The 21,039-nt window shown below is 36.9% G+C and overlaps 5 protein-coding genes across 6 annotated transcripts; 1 reads left to right on the forward strand and 4 right to left on the reverse strand.

Moving 5' to 3' along the window:
- Window positions 1–2,632: 2,632 nt before the first annotated feature.
- On the reverse strand, window positions 2,633–3,133 carry LOC113759218. Its single transcript, XM_027301788.1, has one exon. The coding sequence runs from the start codon at window positions 3,131–3,133 to the stop codon at window positions 2,633–2,635; it is 501 nt and encodes a 166-aa protein (XP_027157589.1).
- Window positions 3,134–9,157: 6,024 nt separating this feature from the next.
- LOC113763312 lies at window positions 9,158–9,817 on the reverse strand. The gene has a single exon (XM_027307081.1). The coding sequence runs from the start codon at window positions 9,481–9,483 to the stop codon at window positions 9,283–9,285; it is 201 nt and encodes a 66-aa protein (XP_027162882.1). The 5' UTR covers window positions 9,484–9,817; the 3' UTR covers window positions 9,158–9,282.
- A 3,165-nt stretch (window positions 9,818–12,982) lies between these two features.
- On the reverse strand, window positions 12,983–16,197 carry LOC113763538 (ribosomal RNA small subunit methyltransferase E). 2 transcript variants are annotated; one of them, XM_027307371.1, is made up of 7 exons: window positions 15,741–16,197; window positions 14,845–14,987; window positions 14,702–14,748; window positions 14,497–14,605; window positions 14,263–14,324; window positions 14,008–14,122; window positions 12,983–13,162 (listed from the first exon to the last, which is right to left on the reverse strand). In XM_027307371.1, exons 1-7 carry the CDS (start codon window positions 16,001–16,003, stop codon window positions 13,020–13,022), a joined length of 882 nt encoding a protein of 293 aa, XP_027163172.1. In that variant the 5' UTR covers window positions 16,004–16,197; the 3' UTR covers window positions 12,983–13,019. The 2 variants fall into 2 exon arrangements, with proteins under 2 accessions (XP_027163172.1, XP_027163173.1); XM_027307372.1 differs by having other exon boundaries at window positions 13,158–13,211.
- Window positions 16,198–16,407: 210 nt separating this feature from the next.
- LOC113763503 (thymocyte nuclear protein 1) lies at window positions 16,408–17,348 on the reverse strand. Its single transcript, XM_027307334.1, has one exon. It carries the CDS (start codon window positions 17,213–17,215, stop codon window positions 16,757–16,759), a length of 459 nt encoding a protein of 152 aa, XP_027163135.1. The 5' UTR covers window positions 17,216–17,348; the 3' UTR covers window positions 16,408–16,756.
- A 1,145-nt stretch (window positions 17,349–18,493) lies between these two features.
- LOC113759219 (protein FAR1-RELATED SEQUENCE 5-like) lies at window positions 18,494–20,803 on the forward strand. Its single transcript, XM_027301789.1, has one exon. The coding sequence runs from the start codon at window positions 18,494–18,496 to the stop codon at window positions 20,801–20,803; it is 2,310 nt and encodes a 769-aa protein (XP_027157590.1).
- The last annotated feature ends 236 nt before the right edge of the window (window positions 20,804–21,039 follow it).

Raw genomic sequence — 21,039 nt, forward strand, 5'->3', positions numbered from 1 at the left:
GGCAATGACTAAACATAGAATTAGGAACGAAAGAGTTAGCTACTGCTACAGCTATCAAGTTAACTATGGTTAAAGCTGCTGAAGAAGGATATCAGAATATCATCCTTGAGTCAGATTGTAAAGCAGTAATGAACAAGTTATCTATCAAAAATTGCAGGGATGCAGCAGGTGAAACAGTGATGGAGAATAGCTTGGCACTAAGTCCTCAATTTCTGCAATGTAAGTATTCTTATGTAAGTAAAAATATTAATGCTGCAAGTCTTCTTCTTTTTGTTTTCAACAAACGGCATGCTACAAGTCTTCTAGTTGCTAATTTTGCAGCACAACTTGGAAAAGATATCAGGTGGAAGAGTTTTGCTAATTTTGCAACACAGGTTGGAAAAGATATCAGACGGAAGAATTTCTTTCCTTTGTGGATATCTTAATTAGATGACCAACGGTTTTGTGTAAGGGCAGTTGCCACTTGATCCAAGAACCGTTGGTCTAAATAACCAAATCTTTTATTAATTATACTGTGATCCTTACTACCTTGGCATTAATATATCAATAACTAAAATATGTCTACATAAATCAAAATTTTATTTTATTTTCAAAGGAAGGACTCCATTGGAATTGACCGACTATTAGTGGTCAACAATAAAAATTATCTCCAAGATTTATTTACTTCGACTTCAAAGGAAGGACTCCATTGATATTTTCATAATTAAGAAAAAAGTACAATCATGATCATAAGAAATCACATATTATAACAAAGGGAAATAGGAGGATTGCGGTCTGTAACTTGATTTTAACTTACGGACAGATCCTGACCGTTGGATCATTGTGGCATTTTGATGGGAAAGGACAACCTATTTGTCCGGTAAATATACTAAAAGAAAAGAGAAATTTTAAGGACTTCTCTTTTTCTTTTTTTTTTGGTTCTTTCCACCATCTTCATTTCCTTATTGCCTAACAGCATCCACCATTTATAGTCTTTTTATGGCTAATGTGACTAGTCAATTGCCTCCAATCAAAACATTTCTTCCTATTTCCTTCTTTTCAACAGAAACAAACAAAAATGTGTACATGTGTGTGTGTGTGGATGTATGCAACCAAAAGGGCAAAAGAAACAAATACAGTTCCAATTGAAGTGAAAGTATGGCTTCGAAATTATGCTGTGAAGTGTCAAGTGCAAAAAGTCTCTGTTGGGAGGAACAACGGGAAAATAATGCAACCAAGAAAAAAACAATTGATTGAAAAAGCAAATCTATAAGAGAGAGAGAGGCAATAGATGGCTCGGGGGTAAGGAATGAGAGAGATGGGGAGGAAGAGTAGGAGTGACTAGTTTGAATCATGATTATAGACCATTCAAGCCGGCCTCAAGGGATTGAGAACTTGATATAACGTAAAATTATTAGGGGAGTTGAGTGATATTATCAAAAAATTTTAGAAAAGATTTCTAGAATTTTTCTTTTCACTTATGACACAGTTGACTAATATGATTTTTGCGGAATCTGAATTATTGCAAATCTTTTAAAAGTTAGAGGTACTGTAGAAATCATAGAGAGAAAGAAAATGCCAGAAAGAAACGTACAACAAATTTTTCTTAATTTGTGAGTAACCCTGAAAACAATGCAACGATTTGTAATTTGTTACTTGAAATAGACTAATGCGGATAGGATATCATCTTTGTACAAGTGACTTATTGTTATTTGCAGTGTACAGTGGACACATTTGTGGAGAAATTATCATGCTGAATATACTTCCGGAAAAAGCTGAAAGGACTTTCTTGATATTAAGCCAAGAGAGGAAAAGGGATAAGGCGTAGATGCAATGTTGTTGAATCAATTGAAGAAAAGCTAGGATGAGAAATTCTATTTTTCTTAAATTAAAGCACAAATTTATTTCATCCTAAATGTTATAACTAAAGTTTGCTTCCTTACACCTAAACTGAAAGAGAACATGCAGTACAAAAGAAAAGCTTAATTAAAGTACTTTAAGCTTGCTCTTATAATGTGATATGAAGAAAATACAAAAGAAATTTCTTTTATTTCTCCGCTTCTCTCTCCCCTCCTACTCTATCTTTTGGCCCCTTGTCTTCTTCTTCTTTTTAGACCACTTCCTACTCTTATGTTCTTGTACCATGCACATGTATAGCACAGACATCTAGTGTTATAAACTTCTTCTACATGCATGAAATGAAATTGAAGTACTAATCTTTTGTTAAAAAATCAGTAGTTAATTAATTCTTCGACAAGTGGTGTACGTAAACCGTTTAACAAACAATCTCTCAGTGACTAAAGTCTATATTAGAAATTTAGAACTTTAAAAAGAATGAAAAATAAAAAGTCCATATTAGAGCTTATCCTCATACCATTATCTAGAAGAAAATTCGTTAATTACTTGCGTGGATTGCGATATTTTATGAGGCCATAACTCTAGCTGACTGTATCATCTAACCTCAACATGATCTGTAATATCTTCTAAAACATGATTAGTACTTACATTAATTATTGGATACACATTTGCAACTGTGATAAAGTGGAAGTATAAACTATGAAGCAGAAGATTCATTTTGTATATTGTAAACCGACATCAAAACCTTTTATGAACAAATATCTTTGATTAGAAAAGATTTAGCCCAAGAAACCTTCTAGCGAACTACTGCATTTCTGCTTGTAACAGCATAGCTTTTGCATCTCGGGTATGCATAAATGGGGGAATCTGCTTCCTTGAAATCACAGGGCATGTCCTCATCGATCCTTCCAATCCTTCCAATCCCAACACTGTAACTCCTCTTCTCCGCTGCTTTAGCGGGCAGCTTCACGCTTGTAATTGGCCTTTGCAACTGAGGATCGATGGTCTTGATCCCAGCATTGGCCTCACTCAGCTTTGTGGATACGGCGCGAATGAGTTCCCTGAGTTCATCTTCCTGCTTGCTATCCTTGGACGAGTTAACGCTGAAGTTTCGTGGTAGCTGTTGAGACACTTGAGGAGCAATACCGCAGTTAACCACCGTGTTATCACCAATTCTTGCAGCACAATCGAACATGCTGTTCATGTAGAATTCTGTTATTTTCTTCAGGACTCTGGCAGGTGCTTTTAGGATAACCATCAGCGTGCTTTGCTTCTTTGCTTTCGTCGTCGTCTTCATTCTATGAGTTGTTGATTAAGAGGAGCTAACTGAAAATTGGCAAGTATTGATGATGAAGTTAAAATGTTGAGTGAGGTGGGAAGGGCGGCAAAATATTGAAGGGGTATATAACAGATGCAGATTGCTTCGAGTGTTGATTTCATTTTGTAACTTGTACTGCCTTTATGTTTGTAGCGTTATTGACTCTTTCTAGTGTAGAACAGATCCAAGGTCAAATATATGGCTGTCCATGCTCCATACGCATAATTAACTTGAGGAGAATTGCAATTTTGGGCCTCTATATAGTGGATAATCACAATTGGACCTTTTCAAACTTTAACTTTGATATATTCAGACCAGACGTTAATTAGTCTGCCAAGTTTAGGATATGAGATTATTTGAAATATTATTTGGAATAATTACTGTAGCACTTTTTGTGATGTGATGTATGTGAGATAAAAAGATAATTGAAAAGATAAAAATGTGTGTTGGAAATTATATTTGTAATGTAAGCAAATAATTTTTAGCCATTATTTGGCTATCCAAACACATTACATATGGTTCCTCGTGTTCAGATGATTCTTAAAGTTGGGGGGGGGGGGGGGTCATGAATTTCTTCTTGAATCGAAGTATAGAATTTTGAAAATTTTAAAAAGCCTAAACTTGTCCACACCAGAAATTCGAGGAGGCCATCTAAAAGAAATTTAGAAGTCCGGGGATTGTGGCTTATATATGTTGAAATAGAAATTTGAAGAATAAATTTGGCCGTGTATCTTCTGTTTCACTCCCGGTGTCCCATTTTTTAGTATTGTTTTTCCTTGATAAATATCTTATTTTAGTTCTTTTTTGTTTTCTTAAAATCTAATAACTATTAATTGATTAAAAAATAAATACAACAATCTCAAAAAGTAATATATTATAAAAATTATAAAATACAATAGAAAATTCATTAAAAAAATCTCATTTTTATGCATTTTGATTTTTTGAATTTATTAAATTTTGTGAGTTGATAGTTATTGAATTTTAAGAAAATAAAGAAGAACTAAAATTTGATGTTTATAAAGCATAAATAGCAATATAATAAAAAGTGGGACAGAGAATGACACAGAAAATGAGACAGAAGATCCTTCGTGAATAAATTTATGGGTACGAAAAACATAAGGATGGATGGTAACATACTAACATTGAAAATCTTAAACAAGTCAAAGTAGGGATTTTGTTGAATTTAAAAAGGGTTCTAAACAAGCGCAAGAAAGAAAGCGTCAGTTTAGATTGCGGAATGGCTGGCCACACAGATTTAATTGTAGGGCGGCGCGGCCACCTTGAATACATCCCCGGAGTAAATTAAACTTGGTCTGGTCGTGTCTACTAATTAATTGCGCGTCATTATTGGAAATTGGAATGATTCCAATGGACGCCCCTGAATACTACTACGCTGGTCCTTTTCTTTGTAGAATTTGGGATCCTTTCTATTCCCTCCGTTCTACTTTGATAGTCCTGTTTCTTTTTTCAGACAGTTTAAGAAAAAGTGGTTAATTTTGTTGGAAAAGTAAAATTTAGATTACTATTTTCCTAAAATACCCTCACATTAAATATGGTATAACTTTATGAGAACTTGAATTGATGGTAAAAAAAGAATCAACTCTCATTAAACGGAGTAGGTTTATAGTAACAACAACTTACATTGAATAAGGGTATTTTAGAAAAATTAAAATACAACTACATTCTTCAATTGGAAAGTGGACTACAATTTGGAACAGATGAAAAAGGAATACAGGGCTATCAAAGTGGGACGGAGGGACTATTTATTAGTTTTTTTAAAAAAAAATGTTAAGCATACAACTTCACCAGCAAATTTATTGAACATCGAATCCGTTGGATCCTCCCTTTGACTAAACTAAACATCAATTTTCTTTTCCTTGCATGCACGATTCACAGCCCCTTCTTTGCACGTGCTTCTCTGAATCTTCCATATTTTCTGCTATGTTTCAATGGAATAATATGAATATCATGACAGATAAATCAAGATGTGATCAACCGAGTTAGAAGTTCATTATTGCTTAATAATAATTAATTCCTTGCTGAATTCTACAAATACCTTTTCCCAAGGATTTCGTGCATTCTGCATGTATTTATTGCAATAATAAGATTTGGATTGTAGAGTGTGTAAAATTGAGAAAGCATGATGAGCTTTTAAAAAACAGGCTAATGAAAATATATCAAGGATTGACTTTTTTAAAAACAAGTATATAATTACATTTTGAATGTGTAAGTAACACCAATTCTTATGATTTTTCTATTTAATATCACATAATAAAATTGTCATACTTCAATTCTTATACTAGAAAATGTCAAATAATAATTATTAACCATATTTAATTACAGGCACTAAACTCCTGCGCGTTGCGCGGGCTTTTCCCCCTAGTATATATATATATATAATAGATTAGATGATTTTAAATGTAGCGAATACTCGGTAGGCACTTGTTTTAAAAATCTTGTGTTAGTAGTATGAATGGATCTATCATATAAATCCAAAACGGTTTCTCTTGTAAAAAAAAAAAAACGCTTCTAAATATACCTGGAAAATTCATATAAAAGGTCTCTCTTGTCCGTTGATGATGTTGAACTGGTCTCGGTAGAGAAATTAGGTTCTCAATGTTGTCCGTAAGTTCATGAAAAATGTTCTCCAACTTCCTGGAATCAGTTAAAGAGTGGTTATAAATAGTACGTTTCTTTCTTCTTTTTTTTTTGTTTGAATTTAAGAAGAAAATAATAGAGGAAATGGACAAAGATTTCAAACTTGAAAGGATGAGATAATTTGGAAGTAGGTAAAAATTATTGCAGATAGAATGATTGGAGAGTGTTTGGAGGGACGTGACGTTGTTAATGTGAATCAACTAAATGGGCCGAACCAACCTAAACTATGTATGGCCCAAAAATACTACTGTTTAATTAAGTCTTTCTTACCAATAATAATAATAATAAATGCTGTTTAATTAAGTCTATTATACATAGGAAAGAGAAAAAGTTTGATTAAAACAATTACTCTCTCTCTCTCTCTCACACACACACACACATATATTGTAAATGGGCTGTGTCAAACATGGTAGTCTATTGGGCCAACCTCGTGTAAGGAACTCACCCTCGTATATTGCTATTGTTAGGCGAGAATTTTCTATGTAAAGAAAAGGAAGAAAAAAATAAGAGAGACTGAGTGATCATTTGTTCTGTACATCGTGTCATTTCATTTTCAGCCCGAAAACGAAACTGCAAGGTATAATTTGCAGAAGCCCTTGATCCATTTCGGATTTAAGTTCCCGGTAATCACAATCTTGATCACAAAGAACAGTTCAGGCTGAGAGATTGATGTATTCGAATTTGCCTGATGGAGTTTGAAATTTGGATATAGATTATAATAAATAAAATAAAAAAGTTATTGCGTTTTCACATGTAAATATCTTAATGTCTACATTTGTTGAATTAGTGCCTACATCGCATGATGCGGTTTTCACTGTTAATTATGGAAGTCCTTGATCTATTTCGGATCCAAGTTCTCTGTCATAGTAGTCTTGATCGCAGAGAAGAATTCAGGTCGAGAGATTGACGTATTTGAATTTGGATGATCGGGATTAAATTTTGGGCACGAAGTTTAATAAATAAAAAAGTCATTATTGTGTTTTACATGATGTGTTGTTTTAATACTTATTTTAGCGTTTGTTTTTGTTGAGTCAATGTTTGCACTGGCGCAGTTCGCATTGGTAGTTGTAAAAAACCTTTGATTCAAAGATTCCTTGTGGAGAACGAAAGTTTCAGAAGTATAGAGTTTGAAATTTTTTTTTTTTTTTGGTTTTGTTTTGTGAGAGTAGTTTGAAGTTCAAACTTTGAACAGGATCAATATTTTCAAACTCATTATTATTTTTTGTCTTGACAAAAAAATGCAAAATCCAGAGGTAAGAATTGTTTTAGCCTTACAAATCAGTCTGTCGGAATCTAGGCAATAAAGGACCATTAATGCCCTTTAATTTCACCAACTGCCGACAACAGCATTATTATTTTATTACAGGCATGGCGGCGTACAACAATAAAAGCCTGCCGTATTTGGATTGTCATTTTTTGTTGAAAAATTGCATCGTTTTTCGTAATTACATTTTCCTATTATCTTTTTCTCTCACATACATCAAATTGTTACAGTAATTTTTTTCATAAAAAATCATGAAAAATGCAACCCAAACGGGTCCAAAAAGTCCAAGTTCCTTGTTTCAGCTCAATTATCTGTTTTTTTTTTTTTTTTGGTCAAAGGTCAACTTCTATACATTTTTTTTTTTTTTTGGTCAAAGGTCAACTTCTATACATGTTTCAGCTCAATTATCACTCACTTGAAATCAAGATTCCGGTCTCACTCTGCCACTCAAATATTACTAGTCAAATGTTTTTTTTTCCTGTAGAGAAAGAATTTAAGTCCAGGACTATACGTGCTTTTTTGAAGGGGTACCATATGTGTTAATGGCATGAATTCCGAAATCATATTTATTTTTGTCATCTTCATCCAAGTTGGGGAGGTTTGAGGTTTTGGGTGTATTGCTTCCGTTCGTTTAATGTTTTAGATTAAAGGACAGAAACGATCGCCAGAAAATGTAAGAAGTATTTAATTAGTTGTTAGATTAAATTCATAATTTACCTTCATTCATCTTTCAACTACAGCTTATTTAGCCCTTAGTTCAATTTTCTCGATTTTTTTTTTTTAAATAAAATTTTGTTACAAAAGAGAGGGACTCATCCATTCCTTACACTTGAGATGACAAGTTCTCTATTTTTCCTGTAAAAGGAGGAGGACTTATCACTTTAATTATTTTAATTTAGGAGTGGCCACGGTTCAAATTTAAATCAGAATTAGACTGGAGTCAAGCTGGCAGTTTGTTAAACCGAAATTGAAATCAGATTTTGAAACCATAATCGTGATGAAAGGTTCATATTCATATTCTCCAAAATTTTGAACTAAAATCGAAACTAACAGTTTTGTACCGGTTCAAATCGTCTAAAAAAACACTTATTACATAAACCTATTTAAGCAATTTAGAGTTTAATATCAATAGTCGGTGCACAACACTAACAGTCTCAGTTCTAATCCAACAATCCAACAATCCATTATCTCATCTCATTAGTAAGTCTAGGCACATAACTAATCTAAATCCGAGACCAATCCAATTTGATCAATTGTGAGGTATATTTTCATCATTTTTTCTTTTTCCTTCGTATGATAATGCAAAAAGTTTCTTTTTTTTTGTTTTTTCCATTCATCGTCATATTTTCTTAGAATCAATTTTATAACAATTAATAATTGTTTATACATAACTAAAATCATTGGAAGTGAAACCAGAAGCAACCAAAATAAAATCGAACAAGAGCCAAAGGTTGATATAATTCAGAAAACACCAATTTTTTTTAGAAACTTTGTAACTATAAAAGCCGATTCAGGCTCCGCCTTTTAAAAGAAAGGAAAATGTCGATTTTTAAATCCAAACCAACAATTTTGAAATTGCGACCATATATACTTTAACTTATCCATTCCATTGCATTTTTAGCCGAAACTATTTTTTAACTTATCCATATCCAGTTTCTTTATTTTTTTTTTGACCAAATTCCAATTACTTTTTTGGAAATGAAAATAAATTCACCCTAACTCGAGAAAATTATATATATACTCCAAAATTTCATAACCTTTACGATCAACTAATTATCCGTTCCCCAACACGCGCACACACGTATACGTTTAAAAGTCCATAGCTTTCCTAACAAAGACGGGATTTAATGCATCCCATCAGATTCAAACCGAGACAATAATGTGCCTCAATTAAGTGCTAATATGGAGCATATCGATTGACTTTTGGTGATCCTAATCAGCAGCATCGCACAACAACTGGGTTGTAATCACCTTTTTAGCCATGATAAATCAATTACAGATTCAGAATTTGACTAAACTCGAGATTCACAATTAAGGTGTAACCGCCCATTCGAAAAAAAAAATATATTATGTATGGAGAAAGACAAATTCGGAAGTTTCAGACTGTATGGATTATGGTATGTGTTGATGATACAGAGAATTACTAAAAGGGAAATCAAGAAAAGCTGCAGAAAAATTAGAGTGATATGTATCGAAAAGACGAAAATCAAGAAACGCTACGCTTTCCGGGGCGATCGGCACCCTTGAGAGTCTTATCGATGAGTTGGCGAGCTTTTCTACTGCGGATCTCCACTTTAACACTTGCACTCTTGTCCATCTTTACGTATGGCTTCTTTTTCTTCTTCAAATTCAGTGCTTTCACCTTGGACTTTATGGACTCCACCAAGTGCTCCAATTGGTTAGCCATTTCTGCACCTTAAACTACTAAAAGAAAGAAAGAAAGACCCTCTCTGTCTCTGTCTATTGTTTTTTTTTTTTTTTTACCTTACTGCTGCTGCTACTACTGCTACTGCTACTGCTAGAGCTATTGCATTCTTGGTTTATTGATGAAGGAAAGGGATGGGATCAATTTCTTCCGCTTTCGTTGTCACATATAGGATTGATCACTACAACGAGGCTGTTGCTGCGATTGATGTTCAAGTTGATGATCTTTTGCGTATTTCAAGGAAGTAAAAATGGCCCAAGATTGATTGAGAGAGAGAGAGGGGCTGATGGGATGGGAGAATGGGAGAGAGCAGCAAAATTTGTTTTAGTTGGATTGGAAGACCATTAGTAAGAAGGCGTCAGCTATTTATTATGGTTCCGTCTCTGGCTGCTCCGCTTCTGGTGCCGTGCGAGGTTTTGGGTTCACATTTACCGGGGGGCGTTCAAGAAATTAGTTTGAGCGTGCTAATTTTCAAAGAAACGCGATTATTCACGGGAGTTTTTTTTTTTCTGATAAAACACAAAGCCAATATATGAGTAATTTATTTAATCTATGAGTTTTTAGACGGGTGCCAAAATACACCTTACAGAGTGATGGCTCTCCAAAAGAAGTAAAAAAAAAAAAAAAATTGTAAAAAAATGAGACCAAGACCAACATTGAGGATCGCACAACTAAGTCAAAACGCCTGCAATTTTACCATCCATGCTATGGCCAAGTTTGATAATTTTCGATTTTCATTCATTTGTTTCCTTACATGGAGGCGAGACAAGGTCCATCAAACCCAGTTACTGCGAACATTTTCAGCCACAAAACATATAAATTTGTTCAAGCATTTAGTCAGGTTTTCTCACTCAAAACCTGTTCAAGCTTTGAGCCCACAAACAGTCGAGATATGGGTCATACTCATACCGCCTTTAATGTTGACTCCAATATAACCATTTCTGTTAACATATGCAGTCATCATCAAAATTTTCACTAAAAACTTTCAGAAACATTTTAACCATTTTTTTTTTATTAGGACCAAAGGATTTGAATTACGTCTATTGAATGCAAAGCTTCAGCACATATCAGCCGTTACCGATGAGTCAGCTCGTCGTACCTTCAAAACTCGGGATGTTACTGTGAATCTTTCAAAATTTGACACTAGAATTAAATCTCTTGCCCCGACGATAAGAAAAGGAAAATGCGTCCATTTTATGTTTCATCATAAGTTGACAAACAATTGGATATTAACACCTGGGAAGATTCAATGGCGCACTAAACATTTGCCGACTTATTCTGTGAGCAGCTTCAAAGTCGAAGCGAACATAACTACAGCAAAACGAAATAAGTGAATCTCTATACTACTTGTGTATCCTTGGAGGCGGTATACACGGACGAAGAGAGATTAATTTGATAAAATTGAGATACTTCCGGTATTTGAAGGAAAAAAAAAAATGAATCCGCCCCGGTTAAGCTTGTTCTTCTTATTCCACTTGCAATATAGTGTGTGATTTACGAAACCTGCCAACAACACAGTGAGTGTGTTTGAATTGAGATGATTTGAGATAAAATAATTTATTTCACAAATTCTAATAATTTTTTTATCTTCACAGTTACTTTTTTTATCTCGCATACATCACATCACAAAAAGTACTACAGTAATTATCTCAAATAAACTTCTATCCAAACAAACTCAGTATCTTTATCAACATTGACCTCTATCCTTCTCTTTTTGCGTATACAGGATTAAACCAAGCGATATATCTGTAACACGGGGCCTAAATATCGAAAGCATTCAATAATATTCCGGAAAAAAAAGGGAAAACAACAAGAAACAGACAAAATATGCTACATCCGTATAGCAACTTCTGACATTGAGGCTCTGGTCGGCCTTGGCCTATTAAGAGAGGCACCCAAAATAGCAACTAGTCAAAAATCATACTGTAACTAGTCTTCCTTTTATGCTTTACGGATACGTAAATTTCACTTTCCAATGTAATTCGTACAAGCACTAAGCAGGATCGGAGCACAAATAGGGAATAAGCGTGAATTTTACAGGGCAGGTAAAGAACCACCCAGGGCTAGGAAGGGTGGATTACTGGAAAGATACCGATTTCAAGAACCACCCTGGGGTTTGTTTGGATTGGATTTTATTTTTCCAAATTTATTTGCTTACATCATCATTACAATTTCTAATACACCTTTTTACCTTCCCAATTACCTTTTTATCTCACATATATCACATCACAAAAAGTGTTACAGTAAAAATATCTCTAATAATTCACAATCCAAACAGACACCCAGAATCGGATTGTTGTGTAGGCTTTGTAGACATACAAAACTTTTAAGCCAGATGCGAGGAAAGTCAGCCAGCCTAACACGACCATTTACAAAACCATGGGACATCCTAGACAGACTGGCTCATCATGTCCTTTATCACACGTACCAAGGAGGCCATGACGACCTTAAATCTTGCACTAAGAAGACACTCCCTTTTTCATATGGAACTTGATTTTATGTCATTAAGACGTGCCTTTACCAAATCATGGGGAGGCCGCGGATACGGCATACTAAATAACTATGGAAAGTGATGATGAATTCCCATAAAGTCAAGAGTTACTCCAACCAACAGGTTTTTATCCAAGCACAATAAAAACGCTTAAAAAATTAAAAGGAAAGAAACCTTTGAGCAAAAGCAACACGATTTCTTTTTGCAAGGCCGAGATGGCAAAGTTCTCCACGCTTAACCATTATAAATAAGACGTACAATTGCTGCATGTAAACAGAAATATATTATTGTAGCCTACGGGAACAAGAGGTCAGACAGAGTTCAACAAAATCGCAATACATACATGCATACATACAATATGTCCACATACCCACGCATACATATTCTATGGATGTGTTAAGACAAGCCAAACCTGCCTCAGATGCAGCAACACGAGAAACACCTCCGTTGACTTTACTGTTGCTAATATGACCATTGGTTAGATAGTCTGTAACTTATTTTGAACCGTTAACCTAAGAAATTACTCACAAAATTCAATTGACCGAGGTACCAAAAAAGCTAGAGTGAACAATCCCCATAGACTTGCTTAATCGAATCTTGTTTGATTTACCAAAAAGATCACAGCAACAAGGGAAGAATTGCTTAAAAATCAATAGGCAGACTCTTAGAGATTTTTTTTTTTTTGAGTTGGGGGGAGAGGGGTGGTTAGGTTTAAAAATGCTTCTAAATTTAGATTGAAAGAGATTTAGTGCTTCTGTTGCTCTACTGAAGATCATCCAGACGATACACCATTTCCTAGACCTACTGGAAGTCTGGAACAAACTGTAAATGAGAAATGTAAAATCAAAATCAAACACTCCAGTGATCAGTCAAGATTGCAGATGAAAAGAGAAGTGTTTACCTAAAAAGCAACCAAATGAAACGCTGAAGGAAACGGTACTCAGCTCAAAAGAAAGAACAAAAATACTAGGAGGGGGGAGGGGGGGGGGACGCGGGGAACTCTTGCCTGAAAATCTAGCTGATTATTTTAATTTTCCGGAGAGGTCGACCATAACATTAAAGTTGACAAAAAAGCAATAGTAGCAGTTTCAACACGTAGGCGATGTGGACCAAGACCAACTGCAGTCGCACCAGCCTCGACAATCATTCTCAACTCTGTCTCAGTGAAGTCTGAAATGGAGTAAGGTCAACAACAAATGAGATATCCAGGATGTTCATCCTGAAGAAAGAACAACCAACAATAACTGAAATTCTTGAAACTAGGTAATTTTCAAGCACACGAAAGAAGCAACGCATCAAATTGATAAAGCTAAGACTATTAAACTAATGACAGGTCACTGAATGGCCTTCTCATATGAACTTAAACACAAAAGCTTAGTGCCAATTCCATATATCAGAATGGATAAAAATGACAATCATCATGCATGTATGCACTATTCAGCAAGATAATAAAACTAATTCCACCACTGCTGTACTAGATTATGTCCCATTACATTACAAAGACTATTGCATCTTGTCAAAAGCAAAGAAGTGTAGGAAAACGAACACAAAGACCCAAAGTGATGGCTATCCCAGAGATCCATTCGCAGTTTATGTTATCTAAAGTGATTGCTGTCCTAGTGATCCACTTGCAGTTTATATTATCTGAACAAGTAAATGTTAACCAATGCTACACCACAAGTATCTGCCATAATAACTAGATTGTGGACAGGATACAGTTTTAGAATCTAATGCAAACACATTTCAACATTCCTAATAAATATGTAAAAAACTAAACAAACAAGTTCAACTCCTGATTACTGCAGTGTTTTCAACACTGGTGAAACTTTCACTCATCACTTTGGCGTCAGATAGGAAGACTATATAAAATGTCTAAGTGAGCAAGGTTATGTAAAAGAGTTGTTACATAACACCGCCACTTTGCCAGTTTGGGGGGATGGGGTTGGAGATAAAACTAAATTTTCTCAAAAAAACTTTCCCTGAGAGAGGGAGAGAGGCATGTAAAGAGCACTGACCTCCTTCAGGTCCAATTATCATTAGCCCAGTTGACTCTTTTCTTAAGGTACTCAAAGCACCAAAAACAGGAGTAGCCTCCGCAACAGCTACGAATGATAGTTTTGATTGACGAACCTAAAGCATGGTTTAAGATAAGATGTAAGCTCAGAAAGACCATACTTACAAGGCTTATGTGTCAAAATTTGAGAGATAATAACATCATAACCAAAGCATAGATAAGTATGGTTTAAAAGGAACAGAAAAATTTGACTTACAAGGGGCAAAACTCCACCAATCTTCACAGGAGAGTTCAAAGTCATTTCATGCAGCCTTTGACCTATTTACCAGAGCACCATTTTGGGAAAAACAAAAATATCATGACAAAGAGACTGATGATAATACTTCACACAAATTAAGTTAATGCCATCTTAAGTTAGCCAACTACATTCAAAGCGCATGGTTAAACTACAATGGTGGTACCAAAAAGGTTATGGTGAAACGTCAATTACATTGTTTCGATGCAGCAAGAATAACACGTTCTAATCTGTCAAATCGGTTATCTGAAATGGATGGAGAACGCTCACTCAACAAAGGCGTCACACTGCTAGCTCCCAGTTCCTGAGACATGACAAAGGAGAATAAGCATGTAATTTTAAGCAACTTAAATTGATAGAGAGATATTACCCACATGATTGATCATTGATCTAGACATACTGTGCATTTCTCTACAAGCCAATCAGCTCGACCTCCCTTTAAAGTTCCTAAAATCCAAAGAAAGATTAAAGCAAGTCACTTGACATTATGGCAGGAATGATTTCTCATAGACACAGGTGCTTTAGGTGTTCTTAAGGACCCACCAAAAGCAGCAAAGACATGCCATTGTGGGGCCAGAGGAGATACTAACTTTGCCTTCTCCGCTGCCACAAAATCAACTCCTGTGCGATCAATATTCTGTATGTGTCCTTCAACAAGACCCCCTTTGCCATCAAAGAGCTCTATCCTTGAAAATGAATGAAAGGAAACCAGCAATATATACACCAGGTCAGCCAACTTGCAAGAAAAATAATGATCAATTTAACTGTGAGCATCACAAAAGCCCCAGAGTAAGGTTTAACACTTCAACCGATCGGCTTTGCTTAAAATTCTAGAAATATTCCAGGCAAGGCTTAAACTCTAATATTTCTCCACATAGTTATGTTCCTACCAATAATATTCAACTTTTCAACTCCTTCAGTCAAATGAAATTCTTAAACTGATAATAAGCATACTCAAGAGGAAAACACATAATTGATGTAAGACTTGCAATTGGATAATGCAAACGAGGGAGCAAAGAAATGTGGAAGAAAAGATGAAACTTCATGAGCTATACAAGATAAAATGTAAGAATAGCTAAAATCCTGCATCATTAACATGTTTCCTACTGGGTATTTCTCAAAACTCAATAAGAATAATGATACATACAACTTTTGGTACATTTTTCTGCAACGGTTAAATTGGAAATGGAAGAAGCTGAAATGAAAACATCCTCGAGATCAAAACCTCAAAGAAAGTATAAAGCAAACCACGACTTTGTTGTACGAATAACAGGGTATCCAATTACGCTTGGAAGAGTCAAGTAAATAAAGCAGCTGACATGAAACACATTCGGCATGTGGAAGTAAATGCTAAACTCAAAAAATTCACTCTCGTGAAGCAAAGATTGAATTCACGTAAGCACAAAGTTGACCAAGTATTAGTCTGGTACGGAGAATACCTGTCGTTGATGTTTAATCGGAGGACTTTTGTCATATGCCAGAACTCGTCGCCTTGAACACGGACAATTCCACCCCTGGAAGCGGGGAGGGTTTCGGAGTAGAACCGGGGGAGACGGCCGCGAGACTGACTGGTGTAATCGGAAGAAGATGAAGAAGAGAAAGCTCGGGGTCGGAGAGAAAAGATGATTGCCTTTTGCCGGGAAGATGGAGATCGCTTCGCTAGTAGGTTTACCAGACAAGGTCTCCAAACTAGGGTTTGCATTTAGGAATTTGTCGGGAATATTAAACACACAGTTGCTTTAATACGTCCGACGTTCTGGACTGTGATTTTTGTGAGCTTGATGATGATGACAAGAGCAAATAAATAAATATACTAGTACAGTAGGAGTATAACTTCGCCCAACATTCGACTATACCATAGTTAAATTTTACTGCTTAGGCTCATAAGATTTTATGATGGCTATTAGTAGTATCTCAACCACAGCAAAACAGAGTATGGATGTAGCGGAGCTACAATTTTCTAGATATCAAATTTGAAGTTTAAAAAGTCGGAATTTGTAAAATTTACAAACATTTGTAAGAGTAGCGTAAATTTTGCCAGAGCTTAGTTTGTTTGGACAAGAAATCACGGCTTCGAAGACGATCTAAATCTGGATTTCATGGTCGGATATTAACAGACCAGACTAATCACATGGTACTACCTCAAATTCATTCCATGGATAATATTTTACATTCATTTGGTTGCCTAAACAGGAAATTGCATTTTATGTCCAGAACTAGCATGTCTGCCTAATAAAAGAACAACCTCGTTCTGCTACTACAGCCGGTCGGTCAGTTCCGCAGGGTCGCAGCCATTGTCAAAAGTCAGGAACACAAAAGGGACTTCCCAGTCTTCCCCAAAATCAAAATACACCTTTGCGACCTTATCGCAAACACCTAATGGGACTTCCCAGCTTTCCACAAAAATTCTTGTACATCCCTTTGAGACGTTATCACAAGCGCCTCGAAGACCAAACTAGCAGGACCCTTCAGGATTTTCATCAGCTCTACCATCACCTTCAAACCCGCCACCCATCTCACACACCCTCTCCCACATGCTCTTCTCCACAGGCACCACCGACAACCTCGGCTGCCTGAACAGGCCACATCCTTGCAGTCCACTCTCTTTCTTCATTTCCCCCAAGTCCACCGGCCTCCGCATTTCGCCAACCGCCTTCACATCCACCGCACTATCACCGCTATCATCAGCGTACCATTCACGGACAACAGAGACCACACCCACCACGCGGCGGGCTTTGGAGCCGGAATGGTAGAAAAAGCAGAGATCTCCAGTTCTCATGGACTTCATATTCTTCTGGGCTTGCTTGTTCTTGACGCCGTCCCATTTGGATACACCACCATTGGCTGCTTGGTCCTCCCATGACCACTCCCCTGGCTCCGTTTTTAGCAGCCAGTATTGTTTTTCTTTACCCATTTCTGTGCTGTGAAAACTTTGTAGAATTTGAATTTCTTAGGATAGGGGCTGGGAATTTTGAGGGTTGGATTCAGGAAAAGGGTGATTGGACCTAAAGCACTAGCGTTACTACTGGTATTTGTTATGGCGGGAAATCGGCGACGGCCCCGCATTTTGATTGATTGATTGATTGATTGCTTGCCCTTTTTAGTTTTAATAGATGGTAATTTCTGTAGTGCATTCGCAACTTCAGAAAACAGGTGTGGAAAGCAAAAAATATGGTAAAGAAGCCTCCACGTTGCAATCTGACAAGTACGGACGCAAAAGGGAATAATTGTAGAAAAGGAAGTGATGACCTATAACCGCGGTTTGGACATTGGAAATGTAGCGTACAGCACAAGCTGAAAATGCATTGGGATGAAATGGAATTAACATAAATATAATGGCCTAAGTAGTAAAAATGAACCCGTTAACTTTATTAAAACAACCCCAATTTTGAACACTTTCGTCCATAATAACAACGGACTACCCATTTTCGTCGAATACAAATGTTAGCGAATAGAAAATTTTAAATACAAATGCATTTTTGAATAAAGAGCCAACTCTTTATGGCTTTCCTGCACTACAACTAAAGATTAAATCCATTTTGAGGACCATTATTATATTGAAACGGGTGTGTCAGTTTAAAAGTTTGAGCTCCCCTTGGCTTTCTTCCATTACAACAACATAATACCGACGGTGCCATATAGACAGACTGATTTATCGGATAAAATGAAACAAAACCCGTTGGTGAGTAAAAGACCAGCTCTTTGTGCCTGTCAACCATTACAGTGACAGAGTTGCCAACGTGCCTTAAATACAAATGTTGGGTTATGGGATAAAATGTAGTTAAAACGGTTGTCTTATAAACGACCAGCGCTTTACGGCATTCGTCCATCAGACAGTCAGGAGACCCCAATTTCGTTGAATACAAAATTATTTATCGGAAAGCATAAAAATTAACACGCCGGTGCCGGTTTTGTTGTATAAAACATCGAAGACGAAGCTTTGTGTACTAAACAAAGCCATGGTGGGGCCACCGAAGAGGAAGCGTAATAGGTACTAAACACACAGCCATGTTGGGGCCCGCAGTGATGGGTGTGTTTGCAGACAGGTGGTGAGGTCGGACGAAGGCAAAAATTTGGTAAAGAAGAAGTCAAGGCGGAATAGACAGAGGTGGTGTCTACTGGCGTAAATTCAGGCGCAGGCGGTGACGGTACATATATCTGAGGAAGGCCCTTCCGAAGCTGTGGTGAAAGAATGCAGCGGCGTGGAACAGAAGTAGAGAAATCAAAGGTGAGTACTTTTGTCCATAACTTTGAAACTCATGACATGGTGCAGGAAACAGAGAACGGAAGAATGGGGATGGATGGTTGCGGCAGGTTAAGGTCATTTGACCTTAACCAAGAACCTGAGTGTGACCGACACACATTCATTGAAGAAAGCGGTGGTTCAATAGGAGGACACGAAGATGAGGAGGCCAATGAATTGGTGGGCGCAATAGGCGTGGATGACGTAATGAAATTAACATTTGACACGGAAGAAGAAGCTGGGGAATTCTATAATTTGTATGCGAAACTAAGCGGATTTGGGATTCGTAAAAGTAATGGCAAACGAGATGCAGATGGCATTTCAAGATTTAGAAAATGGGTATGTTGCTGTGAAGGTTATAGGAATGAAAAGTGGTTTAATTATGAAGACCGGAAAAGAGAAGCAAAACCAATCACAAGAACCGGGTGTGGGGCTTGCTTTCGCGTGAAATATGACATAGAATCGGTAAAGTATGTGGTGACACGCTTCATTATGGAGCACAATCACCCGCTGGCATCAGAGGCAAGTGTGCAACACATTAGGTCGCATAGAAAAGTGAGCGATGCAGAATATGCGCAGGCAAAAAGTCTAAAGTTGGTTGGGGCCAGAATATGCCAGATAATGAAACATTTTGTTATCAAAGCTGGAGGGTATAGTAACGTGGGATTTTGCATTAAGGATCTGTATAACCGAATGGACGAGGAACGTAGAAAAGATATTTTTAATGGCGATGCAGAAGGGGCACTTGGGTTCTTGGCAGCGAAGAAGGATGCCGATGAGATGTTCTTTTATAAATATGATGTGGATAACGAAGGAAGATTGGCAAGGTTGTTTTGGGCAGATTCTAAATCTCGTGCGGACTTCAGTGTATTTGGAGATGTATTGGTGTTTGATACAACATACAAAACAAATAAATACCGCAAGCCACTAGTTGTACTTGCAGGGGTAAACAACCATCTGAACAGTACTATTTTTGGCTGTGCCCTGCTATCAGATGAGAGGATTGAAACATATGAATGGGTGCTAAGTACATTTGTAGAGGCTATGAAAGGTAGAAAGCCAGTAGCAGTGATGACAGATGGGGACAGTGCAATGCGAAGAGCCATAAAGAATCTTCTCCCAGATGCTTGTCACAGGCTATGTTCGTGGCACTTGCATAGAAATGCACGGAGTAATATTCGCTGCGAGGAGTTTAATAACAGGTTGTATAACCTGATGGAGAGAAAGTGTAGCACTCTTGAGTTTGAGGATCGGTGGGCTAGGTTGGTTAATGAATGTGGGGTGGTAGAGAATGAGTGGGTGAAGGAGTTATACCGTAGGAGAAGGTTATGGGCAGAGGCCTATTTACGCGGTAATTTTTTTGCAGGTATGAGAAGTACTCAAAGGTGTGAGAAAATGAATGCTTTTTTGAATGAGTACTTGAATGAAAAAATGCGACTATATGAATTCGTTAGAAGTTTTGATTTGGCAATAGCGTGGCTTCGACATACTGAGAGCAAAGCAATTCACACAAGCGAAAACACAAAACCAGTCTTAACCACAATCCTGCCCGAATTAGAGTGGAGCGCAGCGGAGGTGTTTACAAGGAATGTGTTCTTCATGGTGAGGAAGCATTTGAACAGGCAAGGACTTCTAATTTCTGAGGGCTGGAGCGAGGATGGAGGGAGTCGTACGTATTATTACTCGAAATATGGTGGACACGGAATAAGTTGGAGGGTGGATTATGATAGGTCAATGGAGAATCTAATCTGCTCTTGCATGAAATTCGAGTCAAAGGGGATTCCTTGTGCTCACATGTTTCGCGTGATGGTGGTAGAAGGAATGAACAGGATCCCAGAAGCATGCATTTCGAAGCGGTGGACAAAGGGAGTTTACTGTAGTAATAATGGAATGAAAGCATTTGTTGCAGACGAACAACTGACACAAATGGCCAGATATGGCACTTTAAAGTCCAGCTGTAATACTATGTGTTACTATGCCTCCTACATGGATGACGCGTTTAATGACCTGCAGCAGATGTTTGACAAGCATTCCGTGGACCTAAAGGAGAAGTGGATTGACAGGGGATATGGGGGAGACGGATTTGCAATGGATTCAAGAGTGAGGAACGATAGAAGTAGAAGAACATTCGGGCTGTTAGATCCCAGGGTGTCACGGTGTAAAGGTGATCACAAGCATGCAGAAGCAAAGAAGAAAAGAAAGTGTGGTCATTGCAGGTACTATCGGAATTGCATACGTAGTTATACAGTAGTTAATTGATATAATACATGAAGTGGACAGTGAAGGTAATAATGAAGAAGTGGGTATTTTTCGTTCTTATTATCAACAGTAGCAAATAAAAACATAATTAAATGTGCATCCAAAGTTGTTGGCAATGCAAGAAAGTTGAAGTGGTGTAATGTTAGCATTGTGCTTAGTTGACGTGATTACTTGTAGTCACAAATTATTTGACATGTGATATATGGGTTGAAGATTGCAAGCAGGGCACAACCAAC

This window comes from Coffea eugenioides, chromosome 2 (genome assembly GCF_003713205.1).
Source record: "Coffea eugenioides isolate CCC68of chromosome 2, Ceug_1.0, whole genome shotgun sequence".
NCBI lineage: Eukaryota > Viridiplantae > Streptophyta > Magnoliopsida > Gentianales > Rubiaceae > Coffea > Coffea eugenioides.

Bases quoted from the DNA above. Each gene is read 5' to 3' on its own strand.
- LOC113759218 (XM_027301788.1), bottom strand. From the start codon at position 3,133: ATGAAGACGACGACGAAAGCAAAGAAGCAAAGCACGCTGATGGTTATC.
- LOC113763312 (XM_027307081.1), bottom strand. From the start codon at position 9,483: ATGGCTAACCAATTGGAGCACTTGGTGGAGTCCATAAAGTCCAAGGTG.
- LOC113763538 (XM_027307371.1), bottom strand. From the start codon at position 16,003: ATGCAAACCCTAGTTTGGAGACCTTGTCTGGTAAACCTACTAGCGAAG. The intron at 14,749-14,844 runs GTGGGTCCTTAA...TTTGGATTTTAG, and splicing joins GCATGTCTTTGCTGCTTTTG to GAACTTTAAAGGGAGGTCGA. The intron at 13,163-14,007 runs GTCAGTGCTCTT...ACTCCATTTCAG, and splicing joins GATAATTGGACCTGAAGGAG to ACTTCACTGAGACAGAGTTG.
- LOC113763503 (XM_027307334.1), bottom strand. From the start codon at position 17,215: ATGGGTAAAGAAAAACAATACTGGCTGCTAAAAACGGAGCCAGGGGAG.
- LOC113759219 (XM_027301789.1), top strand. From the start codon at position 18,494: ATGCAGCGGCGTGGAACAGAAGTAGAGAAATCAAAGGTGAGTACTTTT.